We start from the raw sequence: 15,484 nt of genomic DNA on the forward strand, positions 1-15,484 counted from the left end.
GAACTGACTTAGCTTTTGGATTCTTACTCAAATGACTATGTATCTAATTCTCTTAATCGCAAAAACAAAAATCTCATAGTGTATTTCATGCTCAATCTCTACTTTGGGAACCAGGACACAAATCTTGTCTCTTATAATTTGAGGAAACCATTAAGACCATGTGCCAACACTGGTATATCTGATCAATACAAATATGTGTTGTTCAGGCAGCTGTTAATGTGAGTGTGCCAAACAGTATTTTCTGTTGTTTATTTTGCTCCATCAAAGCACAGTCAGATCTTAATGTGCAGGGATAATAAGGGTCATTGATTTGTACTGCATGCTTGACACACTCTTCAGCAAGGAGCAAGTTCTGAACTATGGAAAGTCATTGTCCATCTGCTGTTGACTACATCGAGTATTTTAAACAGCTCTAAAATATTTTAGAAGTGAAAATGACAGAATCCAGTTTTGAGGATTGTGTGATTTGAGAGTTGGGAGGAGAGTTCAGATATTTTCAGCATAATTTAATTAAGAAGTTGTGCCATGTGAAGAAGGCAATACTAGTGTGACCATTCCTCACTCCCAGCTTCGCAGGACATCAAATCTGATTGGCTGGGAGGTAGAGCAGGCTGACAGCAGATCAAATCCCTCAAGGCTGTTTGTGAAGGATAGATGATTACTTAGAAGGGCATGGGCTCCCTCATTAACCTTTCCTCTTCCCAGGCTGCTTTGTCCAGACTGTGCAATCCCAAGAAGTGAGACTGCTGACCTTATCAGGTACATCATAGAGAAGAGTCAACCCACAAAAATCTTTCTAAGCCTTGGATGGTATAGAATTATTTTTAATAGTTGCAGAGAAGATTGGCAAAAATATATATATATTTTTTGACCAAAATGTCAAAAAAACTTTGTAAAGTAATTCCATTCCCAGATTTATTTATAATACAAAAATAAACACCACACACATTGCTAACACTTTGTAATAATTACCTGAGAATTGTTCATGCAACCTCTTCCTTGGGAGAATTCAGAATTGATTTTAAAATTAAACTTTGCTGTAAGAAATTGCTTACTGTATACAAGATTCATTAGATGTTTTTGCTGGTTCCTTTTTCCCTTCTTTTCTTTTTCTTTGCCAGAAAGTGCTTTTTTTTGCCATTTTTATTACCGAACTGATAGAAAAGTGAGCTGAGAAGAACATCAAGTACATGAATATATTACGGGGTACAAATATTTCTTGTCCCAATTTGATTCAGAGATAAAACACAGCATGCTTTACAATAGCTTACATTTTTAAAGAACCCCAAGGATAAACAAATGTTTTTACTTTATTTCTAACTAGGGTGAAATTTTAATTTACTGAATTAAATTGCCTGGAGCATATAATAAATGGACATCTTAGCTATGGAAACTACAGTTTCTTTCATATTGACCATCGTCATCAAGAGAGTTATTTATACTCTCCGTTTAAGTTACTTAAAAGCCACAGTAGTGACAACTCCATGCATTAATTTGGTGCCTTCTGAATGTGTGTAATCATGTGTGGACTTTAAAATTCCAAAGTGTTTAAAATTGTTTTATTAATGTACCATAGGTATTTACAAGATTTTCATAATATACATTTTTTCTTTCCAAACAAGTCAGTTTTAAGAATGTATCTTGTAACAGGGGCTGGAGAGCTTATTTACAGAATGATTTGCTTTCAAAAAAACGCAAAGATTTATTGTTTTCTTCATCATATAAGAGGCTGAATAGCAAAACAGTAAAAAATCGTGATGACAATTGACAGGAAATGGATGCTAAGTTCTATGACTGAAACTCCTCTGGAACTCAGACCTGCAAAATATAAAAGTGAAACAAAATGTCTTGAGAAAAAGTAAAATTACTTGTTAGATTAATTCTTCATGAACTAAAATGCATACTGTTATTTCTCTTTTAATAACACATTTTAGTACACTTGTTTCACTTATATTGGATTTAATTTTAGGAAGTGTATTTAACCCTCTGTCCTAGGATATCTGTTTTAAATATAAAAATAAAAAAGAAAAATGCCTAAAATTGGCCAAGTCTGACTACAGGGCAGAGTAGTATTGGCTAACGTGGCAGCTGGTGACTTATACTCAGTCACAGCTTCAGGTAGATGCGTGAGTGATTCTTCTAAAGAAGAAATAATAAATTATTATTACATGCTAAATATGACCGATTGGTGATACCTGCTTAGGACATCATATTGAGAGGATTTGAAAGCGCTGACTCAGCTCAGTATGAATGTCGTAATCGATTAGTGATGTCCGCCATGAAAATGGGAAGAGAGGTGTTATGTACATGTGCTTCATATTTGCTGTCCTTGCTCTCAGAAGCCTCCAAGTAAGTAGCCATAGAGAAACGTTCTCGTTTTTGTGCCAATAGAATGAAGCATATACCAATGACACACAGTTGTGAGGGTTTGTTTTTTTTTAGATTCAAAATGAGGAAATATAAAACTTTGTGATTTATAAGCATGTTGTAAATCTGAGGGATTAAAGAAAGTTGACTCATCACCTCTTGCTCACAATTGAAAAGTGAAACCATAGACCTTTTATTTTTTCACCCAACATTTAAACAAGAATTGGAAAGATTCACAGAGCCCAGATTTCATGCTGGCATCTGTCTGGATTCAAAATCTACAACAGGAATGGTGATTCAACTTACTTGACATTTTTGGAATCCTAATTTCCTCACTGCTGCTTCCATCCCCACCATCACTAACTGTTCTTATTTCAATCAAGTAGTCCTCTTCAAATGGAACCAGAAGCTCAGCAGATGTGTTGTTTGTTTCCAAAATATGAGTTTTACTCTGTCTGTTTTGCCGGTACAGAATCTGAATAAAATGGTGAATCAAGTTAAATGGACATGTTGCTTATCTAAGGTTCAGAAACTCTTATGGAACACTATAACACTACGAGCATTATACATGCTGTAATCCTTGGATGGAAATATCTGGTCTGTGCCTTTTCTTTAAATTTAGTTGTTAGAGAAAGATTTCCTTTTTGGCCAGTGCTTCTGAAATGAGAATAGATTTTTCTCTATTAATTAAATAGCTTCAGGCCATTATCTTTGGAGCTTGCCGTGAAAAGTTACTGGTTAGTTTGGACCCATTTCAGTTGTCTGCATACTATATGCATTTGCCAGGAGAGGATGTTCATTACCACTGATGGAAATGGTTTGCTCTGGGTTTTTGACTGTACTCTTGTTGGAGTCCTTTTATGTTGTTAAAAGATGATATCCTACTGTAGCCTAAGTTCTAGAAATTCTATTTGAATATACTTTTTGACCTCATACTCATCTCACAGTTACTATCTACATACACCATCATTTTTTGATGGCAAGGGGAGTCACTTGAAAAAAGACTGTTGCATACTATAAAGTTTTATTTCTTAATGCTCCATGACACATTCTGACCTCACAATATAAAATTTTCCATGAAGAATTTAAAAGCAGCAATGCCAAGTATTTTCAGAACATTGGGAAAAAAAGATTCCTATATTTCCATGGGCATAAAATTTGTTTCTTATTTGGTTCTGACATTTCTGGTTCCTTAGTAAGTTAATTGATATGGTTAAAAGAAAAACAGAATACTCACCTTGTAGCCCAATACTTCAGACTCATTTTCCATGGTTTTTACATGCTCCCAGTTTAGGCATAATTTAGAGTTTGTCAGCTTCCAGGCGATGTTAGCTGGTGGTTGGCTTGGAGCTTTAAAAAGATGATCAAAGATCCAAATGAATTTAAACTAGCTCATGGTTACTATATGACCCATTGACATGAAAAGGGAAAATAAATCGTGTATAATTAGCATAGAAGGAGCTAAAATGTTTTCAGTGTCTTTTGAAATATCATATTAATTCTAATCAGAGTAAGCAAATTCATTCAAATTCCGGTCATTTGGAAATATCTCTGTGACAAACTTATGAATTAATAATGGCATGCTGGATGTCCAGTATTAATTTATTAATCACTGCTGTTGAATTTGTTTACTTTACTATATATGAATACAGGGAGGGCTTCTTTATCTAGTGTTTAATTTGTCCATCAATCAATAAGCATCTCAGACAAACTCAGGCGGCAAACTTTTTACATATATCAACACAAAGGTATTAATTCCTAGTAGTCCTTTACTTAATAATCATGTACTAGTTAGGACTTTCACTGTAAGTAATACAACCAACTCAAGGTGTTTTAAAACAAAATATTAGGAATATACTGTAAAGGATATAGGGGACTCTCTTAGAATTCCTGGCAGAATGCAGCAGAGCCTCAGAAGGAACAAAAAATGTCCAAAAGCCAAGAAGTTCCTCTCTCTACCTCTCACAGTAGTTTTTGCTGCATGCTCATCTTGCCATAGACCATCTCTTTGTTCTCAGTGAGTGTGGCAGAAATCATGACTGCTCACCTACACCTGAGGTTTGAAATTTCCTCTGTTCAGAGATAGTCCAAGCTAGAATTTCCAAGTAAAAGCTGATGATTGGCTTAATTTGGCCATATTCTATCTTAGCCCAATCAATTGTGGCTAGACAGTGAGAAAGATACATGTCACTTAATATAGATAGAGCTGGTAGGAACCCTGAAGAGGAAAAATTACAAACTGGATGATCATCCCAAAAGGTGTCTACTCTAAATCCAAACTGTGCTTTTAGTTCCCTGAAATTAATGTTTTCTGGGAGAAACGTAGTGGGAAGTAAGGGAAGACGTATTTAGAATCAGCCTTCTAAATGAATGGATCTTGTCCAACTGAGAAATTTTACATGCGAGCAAACTAGAGTCCAGGTTGGAAATCTACATCTTTAAAAGCATGCAGCTAATGAGTGGCTGATCCCAGTCAGAATCCTGGTCTCTTGATTTTTAATCTAGTTTTTCTCCATGACAGCATACTGTTTCTCAAAGATTTGAGTCCACATGATTATTTTTGAGATTTAAGAAACTGGAGACATTAAAAATAATTCAGCTGGATAGCAGAGGCAAAGATAAAACTACCCAGCAAGATGTTTTTGGCATCTTATTTGAATTTGTGAGGTTGAATGAGCATAGTATTTAACTCATTATAACACTGATGGGAATAGAAATAATTTCTTTTGGAGTTTTGACTCAACTGCTATTTAATGTCTTATGTGCTACTGGAAGAATCACAGAGTGTCCAACATTGCATTATGATACATCTACTTGCCTTCGCCAATCCCCTGGGTTATCATTCACCCAGCCACTTACACCTCATTTGGGATGTAGTGGAGAGATAAATGTTTCCCCTATGCTCTCATGGGACTCAGTTCATATTTTATTATGAACTTATCACATTGAATTATAGCTATTCATGCTCTGTGTTTATTTAAATTTACTGAGGACATATGACTTGTTCAACTCTGTATTCCATCATCCAGCATGGTGCTTGGCATGTAGGAGGAGGCATATATTTCATATATGTTGAATAAATGACTGTGTAATAGATGGCTAAAGAAAAACTACTTGGGGTCCTGTGTGATTTTCTTGGGTCATATTAATTATGTACTGGGCTGTGGGAAGATCCATAGGTGACACAGTGTGGCCAGTCCATTCATTATGCTGTCCTATAATCAAGGCCAATTGACATGGCCAAACCTATAACAATCCACGTGAATTTATAAGACGAGCATGCCAGTTGGATCAACCATGTCCTAGTACATTTCTTGGCAATATAAACCCAATCATAATAAAAGACTGAGAGTTTTGCGCTTGGTAAGAACTCAGTGAATGATTGTCAGTATGTTTATTTCTGAAGGACTGATGGCAATGATTATAGTTTTGTAACTGTTTTCCCTCAACTTATCCCAAAGTGCCTTTTCTAATCTTTTTCTCAGCTATAAAAGAGATAATATAAAAATTCTCACAAGATACCAGTTTTAATATCTAATATACTCCTGTGACTCATTTCTTTTACTTTGTTCTTTAAAACAAAGTGCTAACATTAACAACATCATACAATCAATACAGCAAAAATATAAATTCAGTCCTTTGATGTCACTGGCAGTGATGAATTCTGAAGGTTTCATCTATTGCTGTGCCCTTTCTGTTTGTTTGCATGTTTAGATAAAAAGTACTACTTTTAACACTATGAATCCATTGATGAAGCGCCAGACTGAGAGAGAGAAGAACTGACTTCTACTAACTATATGGTAGTGATTGTGTCTTTGATACTGGAACATTTGCATTTATTTCCGCATCTGCCAAAACAGAAATAAGGCTTTCCATGAACATAAAATGAGAAACATTCTGTCAAGAATGAACTCACGGTATGAATGGCCAATTGTGTGGATTATTTGGAATGCTTTACCTCTCTTGCTATCCGGGAGGTGTTGGGCTTTGAAGTCAGAAAGACCTGAATCTGTATCCAGTCTCTTCCAAGAGGCCTGGTTTTCCAATCTTTGGAATGAGACTAAAATATTTTAGTTATAAGAGTTTTAGCTTCCATGAAATAAAATAGGAAATATTCCTATCTTGGTTAGTGGTGCAAACTAAATAGCTCAGTAACTGTTAATTCTCTTCGTGGGAGTAGCAGTTCTTCACTGTGGCATTATGACATAATCAGTTTTTCCGTTGTGTTCAATGCAGTTTTCTACTAATAACAGAATTCCGAAGTTTGCAAAAGATTCACTTCTTAAATATAATTAGGGTATACTCAAGATTTTCCCTTAATAATTTTGCTCTTACTTGGGTTCTTTATGTGCTTTTCGAAAGGCAGATAAAGTGGTGAAGTCTCAGCTAATTATCTGGGAAGTTCTCATAGTCTATAGCTTTTCTTATTTTTGTCCATGAGTGTGACTCCAATGCCAATGCCTTGTGTCCAGTATTTTTTTTTTTAAGTTTCTAAAATGTGCTTCAAAAGGCCATCATCTTATTATGAACACCTTTAACAGCCCTGGTTTCATGAATTTGATGTATTTGCTTAAACTGGATTGCAAATATCTATGTTGAAATTGAAATTTGTATTACCTAGGAAAAACAAAACACTGTCATGTGGATAATGTAAAACAACATGCCATGGATGTTTGTACCTACTTGGTACAAGTACCAAGTACCTACTCAACAAACAAGCACTTTTCTAGTTTACTGAAAGAATTTTGCAGGCAATTTCCAAAGACTAAATAATTTTCTATTAATCAAATAACAGAGCAACATTAAACTAGCCCTCTGCAGCTCTAATGGCTTCCCTGTGATCAATTTTTCTGTAGATGGCATTTATATTCCACTGTAGTTCACACTGTGAATTCAATTCAAAAACAACTTCTTATGTTACACTTCTAAGTAACAGCATGGGGTTGACATTTGGGAAAGAGAGAAGGAACATAAGTGCAAGATGAAATAAAAGCTTAATGCTTCCTTTATGTCTAAATATGGATTGATTGCATTATTTACAGCAAGAAAAATCCAGTACAGAGTGCTAGTCAGTCGACGTCAGGGGCCAAATTGAACCAAAATTTGCAAACACTTTCTGTTACTGGCTCTGAATACTTCTGTCTACATAAGCAGTGCTTTTTCCTCTTGTAGTTGATGTAAATATTTTTCTCCCTTTGGTTGTAAATCTAAATTCCATTTAAGCGAAGTCTGTGTGGATCACAATATATTTGTACTTGCAGTGCTCCTCAGTTTTCTTTTGGAAAGATATAATTTTTAGTAAGCTACAATACTTAATGTTAAACCACTGATATTTACTTTAAAAAAACCTGTAAGGCTATCAACATCACCAGCAACAATAATAACAAAGACTTCAGAAGCTTTGCATATGCTGTTCCTTCTGTTTGGAGGTCTCTTTGTCCACTAGCACCTTTTTATCTTTTATGTCATATCAAAATATATAGCCTTCCCCATATAGGTGCTCCTATGTATATCTCAGCCTCTTATTTTCTTCATATTACTTTTCATAATTTTTGATTATTTCATTTCATTTTTTTTCTTGTTTTAAGTTGCCTCCCCACTAAAATAGCAATAGCCCAAAGGCAGGTATTGTTCCTGTTTTAATCTCCATTAGGCACCTAACCCTGTGCATGGCTCATGGCAGGCACTGTTTTCTTGAGTGATTATCTAATTCATCATGTTTCCAAAAAAAAGGCTCTGTCTTCTGTTTAGCATACCCAATCAGAATAGGCAGAGATTTTGGTAAATGTGAGCTCTGCTTTCTCAGAATTTACAATGGATGATCAAATATCAAATGGAAAATCTAGACCGTGACAGTATGAATGTGTGATGGATGCAGAATTTTTTGCTGTCAGCACTATTCAGAGGTAATGTTGGTGTCATCTCAAGGACATGGAAAATCAAAGTTAGATCCAGGGATAGCACTTAGAATCAGAGCTATCTTCAATGTTTCATTAAAGCCATTTCTCATCTTTGCTTTGCCTGTCCTTCCATCACCCTTGAAGAAAATTTCTGCAACAAATTTATGAAAAGAAAGAAAGTAGAAAGTAGATGGGCTTTCCTACTTTAAGAAATGCAAAGAAAGTGAAATCACCTCTAAAGAAGAAATATAATAATATATGCTACTACACATTGAGCTCTCAGTATATGGCTGCCTCTGGGTCACCTTGGTATATATTATATCTTTTAGTTCTCAGAGCAAACTCTGGAGGAAAGTACAGTCATCTCTGTTTTTCAGTTGAGAAAATGGGCTCTGAGTTATTAAGTAATTAGACTTACCACACAGTTCATGGCTGGGCTGGGATTCATACCCAACTTTATTTCACTCTGAAATTCTTTTCTAGCTATTTCCAATAATATTTCACAATGGTCCAAAGTTATAGAATCACCCAGTAAAATGCAAATATATTAAAGGGGAAATTTATAGATCAGTAGCAAAGATATTTGTCTGTTTATAGGCACGGTGGGACCACTACAAACTGGGAGAATGCGTGAAATTAGATAAGTGAATGTTAAACTTTAGAAGATCAGTAAGTCTGGTGCTGCGAGGGCTAGATGAGGAATGGGATGAAAAGAAATTTGGGGACAGACTGTGAAAGATCTTGTACACCTTTCTCTTTGTTCTCTGGAATAGAGGAGACAGTGAAATTTTGGAATTAGAAGAGAGTATGATTCCATTTTAGGGATAAAAATCTCAAGCCAGTTTGAGGTCTGGACTGAAGATTTGAGTCTGGAGGGAGAGAGACTATTTAGATGGTTAGAGATGAAGATTGCAAACTAGTACAATGTCCATGGGATCCAGAGATTCAGAAAGTCCATGTTCATAGTATGCCAGTCCAAAAGATGCCACAGCAGAACCTTTTTAAGCATCTGTTTTCTTGTATCTAGGAATTAAAATAACATACTCCTTGTTGTGTTGTAATAATTGAGATAAGTATGTAGAATATTAACGCTGGGCTTGGGACATGAGTGCTCAGTATTTTGTAACTGTCATAGGCAGAATAAGGGCCTCCCAAACATGTCCAGATTCTAATCCCCAAAACCTGTGGATATGTTACTTGTTGCACATGTGATTATGTTAAGGATCTTGACATGGATAAATAATCCTGGATTCTCCGGGTGGGTTCAATGTAATTACAAGGATTCTGATGAAGGAAAAAAGGCAAGAGAGCCAGAGTCAGAGGATATGTGAAGATAGAAGAGGAAGTCAGAGTCAGAGGAAGACTTGAGGATACCATGAGGCTGGCATTGAAGATAGAGGCAGGGGCCACAAGCCAAGGAGAGAAGGCTCTCTAAAGGACAGAAAATGCACGGAAACAAATGCTCTTCTAGAGTTTCCAAAAGGAACACAGCCCTTGCCCATATCTTGTTTTCCAGCCAGTGAAACTCATTTCTGACTTTTGACCTCTAGAAGTGTTTGAAAACAAATTTATATTGTTTTCAACCACTAAGTTGTGCTAATTTGAATAGCAACAATAGGAGACTAAAGTAGTTTCTGTTCTATTTTCATAATGTTAGTGATAAAAAATGTTGAAAGAATAAAATTAGAGGTTTTATTTGTATCCAAATACAAGATAGAGTCTTGTAGAACCTTATTCTCAAGTCCTTGTTGGATATTTTTATAAAAATGCTGATGCGCACAGGCTGGTGAAAGCCAAATTTAAGAAATATTGAAACAAGGTTTTCATGAAAGAGATTAGGAATTACAAGGGTTTTTGTGTGTTTGATTGAATCAAAAAAGAAGGCGGATGCTAAAGAAACACTAAACTTCACTTTATACTTTGACTGTCATCTCACTCTTCTCTCAGCAGATATATTCTAGCACTGTATCTTGATAAAATTACTCCCTGTTAATTAAAGTGTTTTCAAAGGATATGTCTCCTACTCTTTGATAAGGCTGATCTCATGTGAACACTCAGGCAAACCACTAACAGTGTTCTTGGCATTTAATCCAAATTTCAGTCAAGCCCATTTGTAGGACCAAGTGGGTCAACTGAGCAAACCTGTGTCTAAAACAAGTTTTCTGCCTAAACACATAGAGTTGGTTAGCACAAACTATCACATGGTTAATTTAGGTTGCATGGACAATCAAACAAATTCAAGTTAAAGGAAAAAAATTATTTTTAAGGTTATATGTGTATATGTATGTATGTATGTTTTTACAGGTGGCCCTCTGTATCTGCGTATCTCTGGGTTCCACATTGGCAGATTCAACCAAGTTAGGATTGAAAATATTTGAAAGAAATTCCAGAAAGTTCCAAAAAGCAAAACTTGAATTTGCTAACAACTATTTACATAGCATTTACATTGTATTTGCAACTAGTTACATAACATTTATTGTTTTAGGTATAATAAGTAATCTAGAGATGATTTAAATTATACGGAGGATATATGTAGATTATATGCAAACCCTGTGCCATTTTACATAAGGGACTTGGGCATCTGTGGATGCTCCTGGAACCAATCCCCCTAGGCTACTGAAGGACAATTGTATATGTGTGTGTGTATATATAGATGTATATACATGGTCTCCTATGGATATCATGTATATATCTATATCTCTATATCTTCTTGATAATTAAGTTTATTGTTCAGGTCTCAGCCCACCTTAAACTGGTTAATGGAATCGCATGTAATATGAGTCAGCTTGAGTGTTACATCAACAACTACACTAAAATGTCTGTCAGTTTGTCACAGATCTGTCAGATCTGTGAGGTTTTTTTTTGATACTATCTTTACGCATTTCTAATCACCATTGATTTTGCCTGAGATAGAAACTAAATTACACACAAGAGTTTCTGTGAGTTTGGCATCTCTCAATCAGCTAGAAGGAAATGTCTGGGCAAATTTAAAACCACTGATTGGGGCTTCCCTGGTGGCGCAGTGGTTGAGAGTCCGCCTGCCAATGCAGGGGACACGGGTTCGTGCCCCGGCCCAGGAAGATCCCACATGCCGTGTGAGCGGCTAGGCCCGTGAGCCATGGCCACTGAGCCTGCACGTCTGGAGCCTGCACTCCGCAGTGGGAGAGGCCACAACAGTGAGAGGCCCGCGTACTGCAAAAAAAACAAAACAAAAAAAACAAAACAAACAAAAAAAAAACCACTGATTGATTGGAGATTTCAATCAGATTTTCAGATTAACTGAAAGAGGCTAGACTCCAGAAGGACCATGGAAGCAAATCGTTCATACAGGTATATGGCAATGACGTCATCAACTTGGTCAAGATGGAGTAAAACAGGAAGAGGAATAGAACCACATCTCTAGCTAGTCAGTTCTAGAAGATCACTCATAACGTCTTTATCAAACTAGGGGATTGAAGGAGAGCTGGTTTAAGAGTTGTTGATCCACACGTACTCTTTCCTTAAAATGGACTGGTACTAGAGAGTTTTTGTTCATCTGTTTGTTTCCTGCTTAGCAGTTCCACAGTACTTTGTATTTTCCAATGTGCTCCTATAATCAGAACCTCGTTTGTGCCTCATTGATAATTTGAGAAAATAGTGAGGGCAGAGAAAATTTCCATTTGACAGTTAAGAAAATTAAAGCAGAAAAATGGAATGTCTTGTCCTGTATAAGGTCATGAGTCACTGACGTACCCAGAATTAGAACACAAATCTCTGGCTACTGGCTGGTGATATGAACACAAGTGGATAATGCGGTCTGTAATCAAAGACCTATTAACTGAGATGATTCCCAAGTTCTTTTTGGACATGAAAAATATGTATATGGAAAAAAAAACTTTGTATCACTTGATTTTCAAACTTTTTAAAACCACCTATTCTTTCCCAATACACAGGGAAAAACGAATGCAGTATTTAAAGGCAAGCTCTATTTTTTCCTGTCGGTTAGTAGCAGTGAATTCATGTCTTAGTCATTCTCAGAATTCAGCAACTATATTTGTTACTCTTTTTCATTGGGATTTAGAGACCAAAGAATGTGCTTTAAAAAGCCTGTTAACACAATTTATGTTCATCTACAATATACAAGAAATATGTAAATATTATGCAATTATACAAATTGCAGCTCTTACTAAGTCACATCTGATCAGTTTGCTCTTTACTACTTTGCTTCATATTATGGAATATTTATGCAATACCAGACTCACTCACAGGACAAATGCAGCAACAATCAACTCTTCATCCTTTATTTAGTAGGTCCTATCTGTGTGAAAGATATTTAGCTTATTGTTAAGGGAGATAAAAAGAAGCACAAGAGTTAATTCTTGGATTTCAGGAGCTACCAAGTAATTTGCAGTGATAAAATATCATAGAAGGAAAGATCTAGGTATCTGACAGTGCAAGGATCACATCAAGACTCAAATGGTAAACCAAACCAACAAAAACAAGCAAAAAAATCATTGACTAAGCATTTACTAAAGTATGTACTGGACACTTTCTATTAATTATCTGTTTTAATCTTGAACAAAACCCAGTGAGAAAATAGGTACTATTTTTCCTTCATTTTACAGATGAGGATCTTGAGACTGAAAGATTAAGTAACCCACTTAACAGTCCAAGGATGGGAGGTCAGGTTATGAACTCAAGTTGGAAGAGGGCATTGGAGCCATTATATTCTGTCTTTCATTTATACTGAAAATATTTTCTCTTTTGCAATTCCAAGAAGATCAGAACAGTTCATTTTGATTTTGTTACCAGAAAGTTTCAACAGTTATCCAGATTTAAGGGACAAACCCACTTGACTAAATAAAGTGATCAGTAAAATGATGAGGTGGTAAGAATGAAATGGAAATTGAGCAAAGGAATGTTTCTAACTGTAGGTGAATCTTGGTCCCTGCAATGTGATATATACTTACGAGACTTCTTGGTGGTCCCATTGGCTGGGGGGCTTGAGGGCCCTGTCCCAGCAGTGTTGTAAGCTCTCACGGAAGCAAAGTAGACGGTGTTAGCTTTCAGCCCTGTGATGTTTTTGGTTGTGACATTTCCACTGACCCTAATTTTACCAATCACGGATTTTTTGGAGTCATCTGTCCAGTATAAGACCTGATCATTAAAAACAAAGAACAAAAAATGTTATTGTTCCCTAACAACTGTGAACCACAGTGGCATATGGGAAGAAGTCAGGTGCATAAATGAGAGAATATTTTCCAATTAAAATGGTTATACAATAATAACAAAATAGTCAAAGTCCAAAATTTATAGGGAAAAATAAAAAAAAGAATACAAATTCACAATGGAAATTAGAGAACCTAGGTTTTTTTAGATTACCACAATAAAATATTTCATGAAATATCTAAAGGTTGACAGCTTTAACAAAGGGTATACAATAAGTCAGAAAAAAACAAGATTCATACTATCAATCAAAGACTTACATTATGTTTTACTATTGACATTTCCTGGAGAGTTTTTTAAAATCATAGATGAATTAATAATTCAACTTATCCTGAGGCCTTCCTGTGTATTAGCACTGTTTTAGGCATATTGGAAAAGACAAGAGAGATTAAAGCATAGTGCCTGCCTTTGAACCTCTTATAATCTAGTTAAGATATTAGAGTACATATGTAAAAAGAAAGCAGAGAATGCATCCCAAAAGAGTGATATGGAAATAAATGCTAAAAGAATTTAAAGAAACGTAGTATCAGGGAGTGATCAGAGAAGGGTTCAAAGAGCAGGGGAGACTAGAGATGAACTTTGAGAAATAAATAGAGTTCAGATAAGAGGTAAGGCATTCTAGGATTGGAGTGGCAGAGGCATCTGTCTGTTACCATATGAGTAGAACTTTCTGTTTGGACAAGAGGGTTCAGATAAAAAGAAAAAAATAAAAAGAACAGTACAAGGCAAAATCATAATTTTATTCTAACTCCAAAATAAACCTTGTAACTCATTTTGTGAATCATTAGATTTACAAGTCAAAGGAACAATAAGTGATTAATAAGTCTTATCCCTTAACTTTGTGAGAATGAAGGCCCATAAATTCAAAGTGATTGGCCTCATTCTAGATAGACTATAAATGACAGATTAGGAGAATTTAGGCTTTTTCTTATCGCTTAACTGCCTTTCCGAGATGACTAACTTTTTGCAAGTTATGCTTCAGTCCTTAGAGCAGGTTTCCCAGTGAGACTCTTCTATGGTTTAAGATCACTGAAGATTAAATGTTTACTTCTCCCCAAAAAACAAACATGACTGGGCTTCCCTGGTGGTGCAGTGGTTGAGAGTCCGCCTTCCGATGCAGGGGACAGGGGTTTGTGCCCCGGTCCGGGAGGATCCCACATGCCGCGGAGCGGCTGGGCCCATGAGCCATGGCCGCTGAGCCTGCGCGTCCGGAGCCTGTGCTCCGCAAAGGGAGAGGCCACAACAGTGAGAGGCCCGCGTATCACAAAAAACAAAAAAACATGACTGCAGTTTGGATAATTAAATAAGTTAATCACCTGATTACTCTTTAAATGGTACCGTTTGTTACTTTGCTTGCTTAAGATCACCCGGAAAGGTCCCCTCCATTAATTCCTCTCTATAGCTTTAAACATATACTATCATATACTAAGAACTAGGTTAGTAGTACAGGACTGTTGAACAGAGCTATTGCTAGCTGGCATATTCATAGTAGAAAGTGAAATTAATGTGGATTACCTCATAGCCCAGAACTCTTCCAGTGTTTCTATTCCAGGCAATAGCATTCCATGAAACCTCCATTTCCGAAGCAGAAAAACTTTGAACAGAAGTTCCCCTTGGGGCCACTTGAGGTTCTACCATCCAGAGAAAGACACAACCATCTTCAGCAGAGTTGTTCATGAAAACAAATATACATACAGTCTCAAGGAGGAGCATTCCACTGCTGACCACAACTTACCATCTTCCCCAGAGTAGACAATGGACGTGGTACTCAGAGCTCCTTCTCCTTTCTTATTATATACACCCACTTTGACTTCAAAGGGAGAGAGGGGGGTGATGCTTTCATTTCTGTAAACAAACCTTGACGAGTCTACAAATGGTACTCTTTCCTTGGTCCATGTTGTTGAGCCAACTGGCCGCAGCATGATGATGTATCCAAATTCCTCTCCATTCTGTAGTTCTTCTGGAATTGACTTGGGCAGAAGTGATCAATCACTGAGTATTTAGAAAAATGT

At 36.3% G+C, this 15,484-nt stretch overlaps 1 protein-coding gene across 4 annotated transcripts in view; it reads right to left on the reverse strand.

Moving 5' to 3' along the window:
• Positions 1-1,545: 1,545 nt before the first annotated feature.
• Positions 1,546-15,484, reverse strand: part of CNTN6 (contactin 6) — a 289,356-nt gene continuing 275,417 nt past the window's right edge. For 3 of the 4 annotated variants that reach the window (XM_024747065.1, XM_024747067.1, XM_024747064.1), the window contains 6 exons: positions 15,208-15,442; positions 14,988-15,103; positions 13,217-13,403; positions 3,605-3,717; positions 2,674-2,842; positions 1,718-1,818 (listed from right to left, as the gene is read on the reverse strand). In XM_024747065.1, coding sequence (XP_024602833.1) covers positions 1,718-1,818; positions 2,674-2,842; positions 3,605-3,717; positions 13,217-13,403; positions 14,988-15,103; positions 15,208-15,442 — 921 coding nt within the window. Of the gene's footprint in view, positions 1,819-2,673; positions 2,843-3,604; positions 3,718-13,216; positions 13,404-14,987; positions 15,104-15,207; positions 15,443-15,484 lie in introns of all 4 variants that reach the window. The other variant, XM_024747063.1, reaches the window with a different exon arrangement.

The sequence above is a fragment of the Neophocaena asiaeorientalis genome, unplaced genomic scaffold, assembly GCF_003031525.2.
Source record: "Neophocaena asiaeorientalis asiaeorientalis breed wild unplaced genomic scaffold, Neophocaena_asiaeorientalis_V1.1 scaffold130, whole genome shotgun sequence".
Taxonomy (NCBI): Eukaryota; Metazoa; Chordata; class Mammalia; order Artiodactyla; family Phocoenidae; genus Neophocaena; species Neophocaena asiaeorientalis.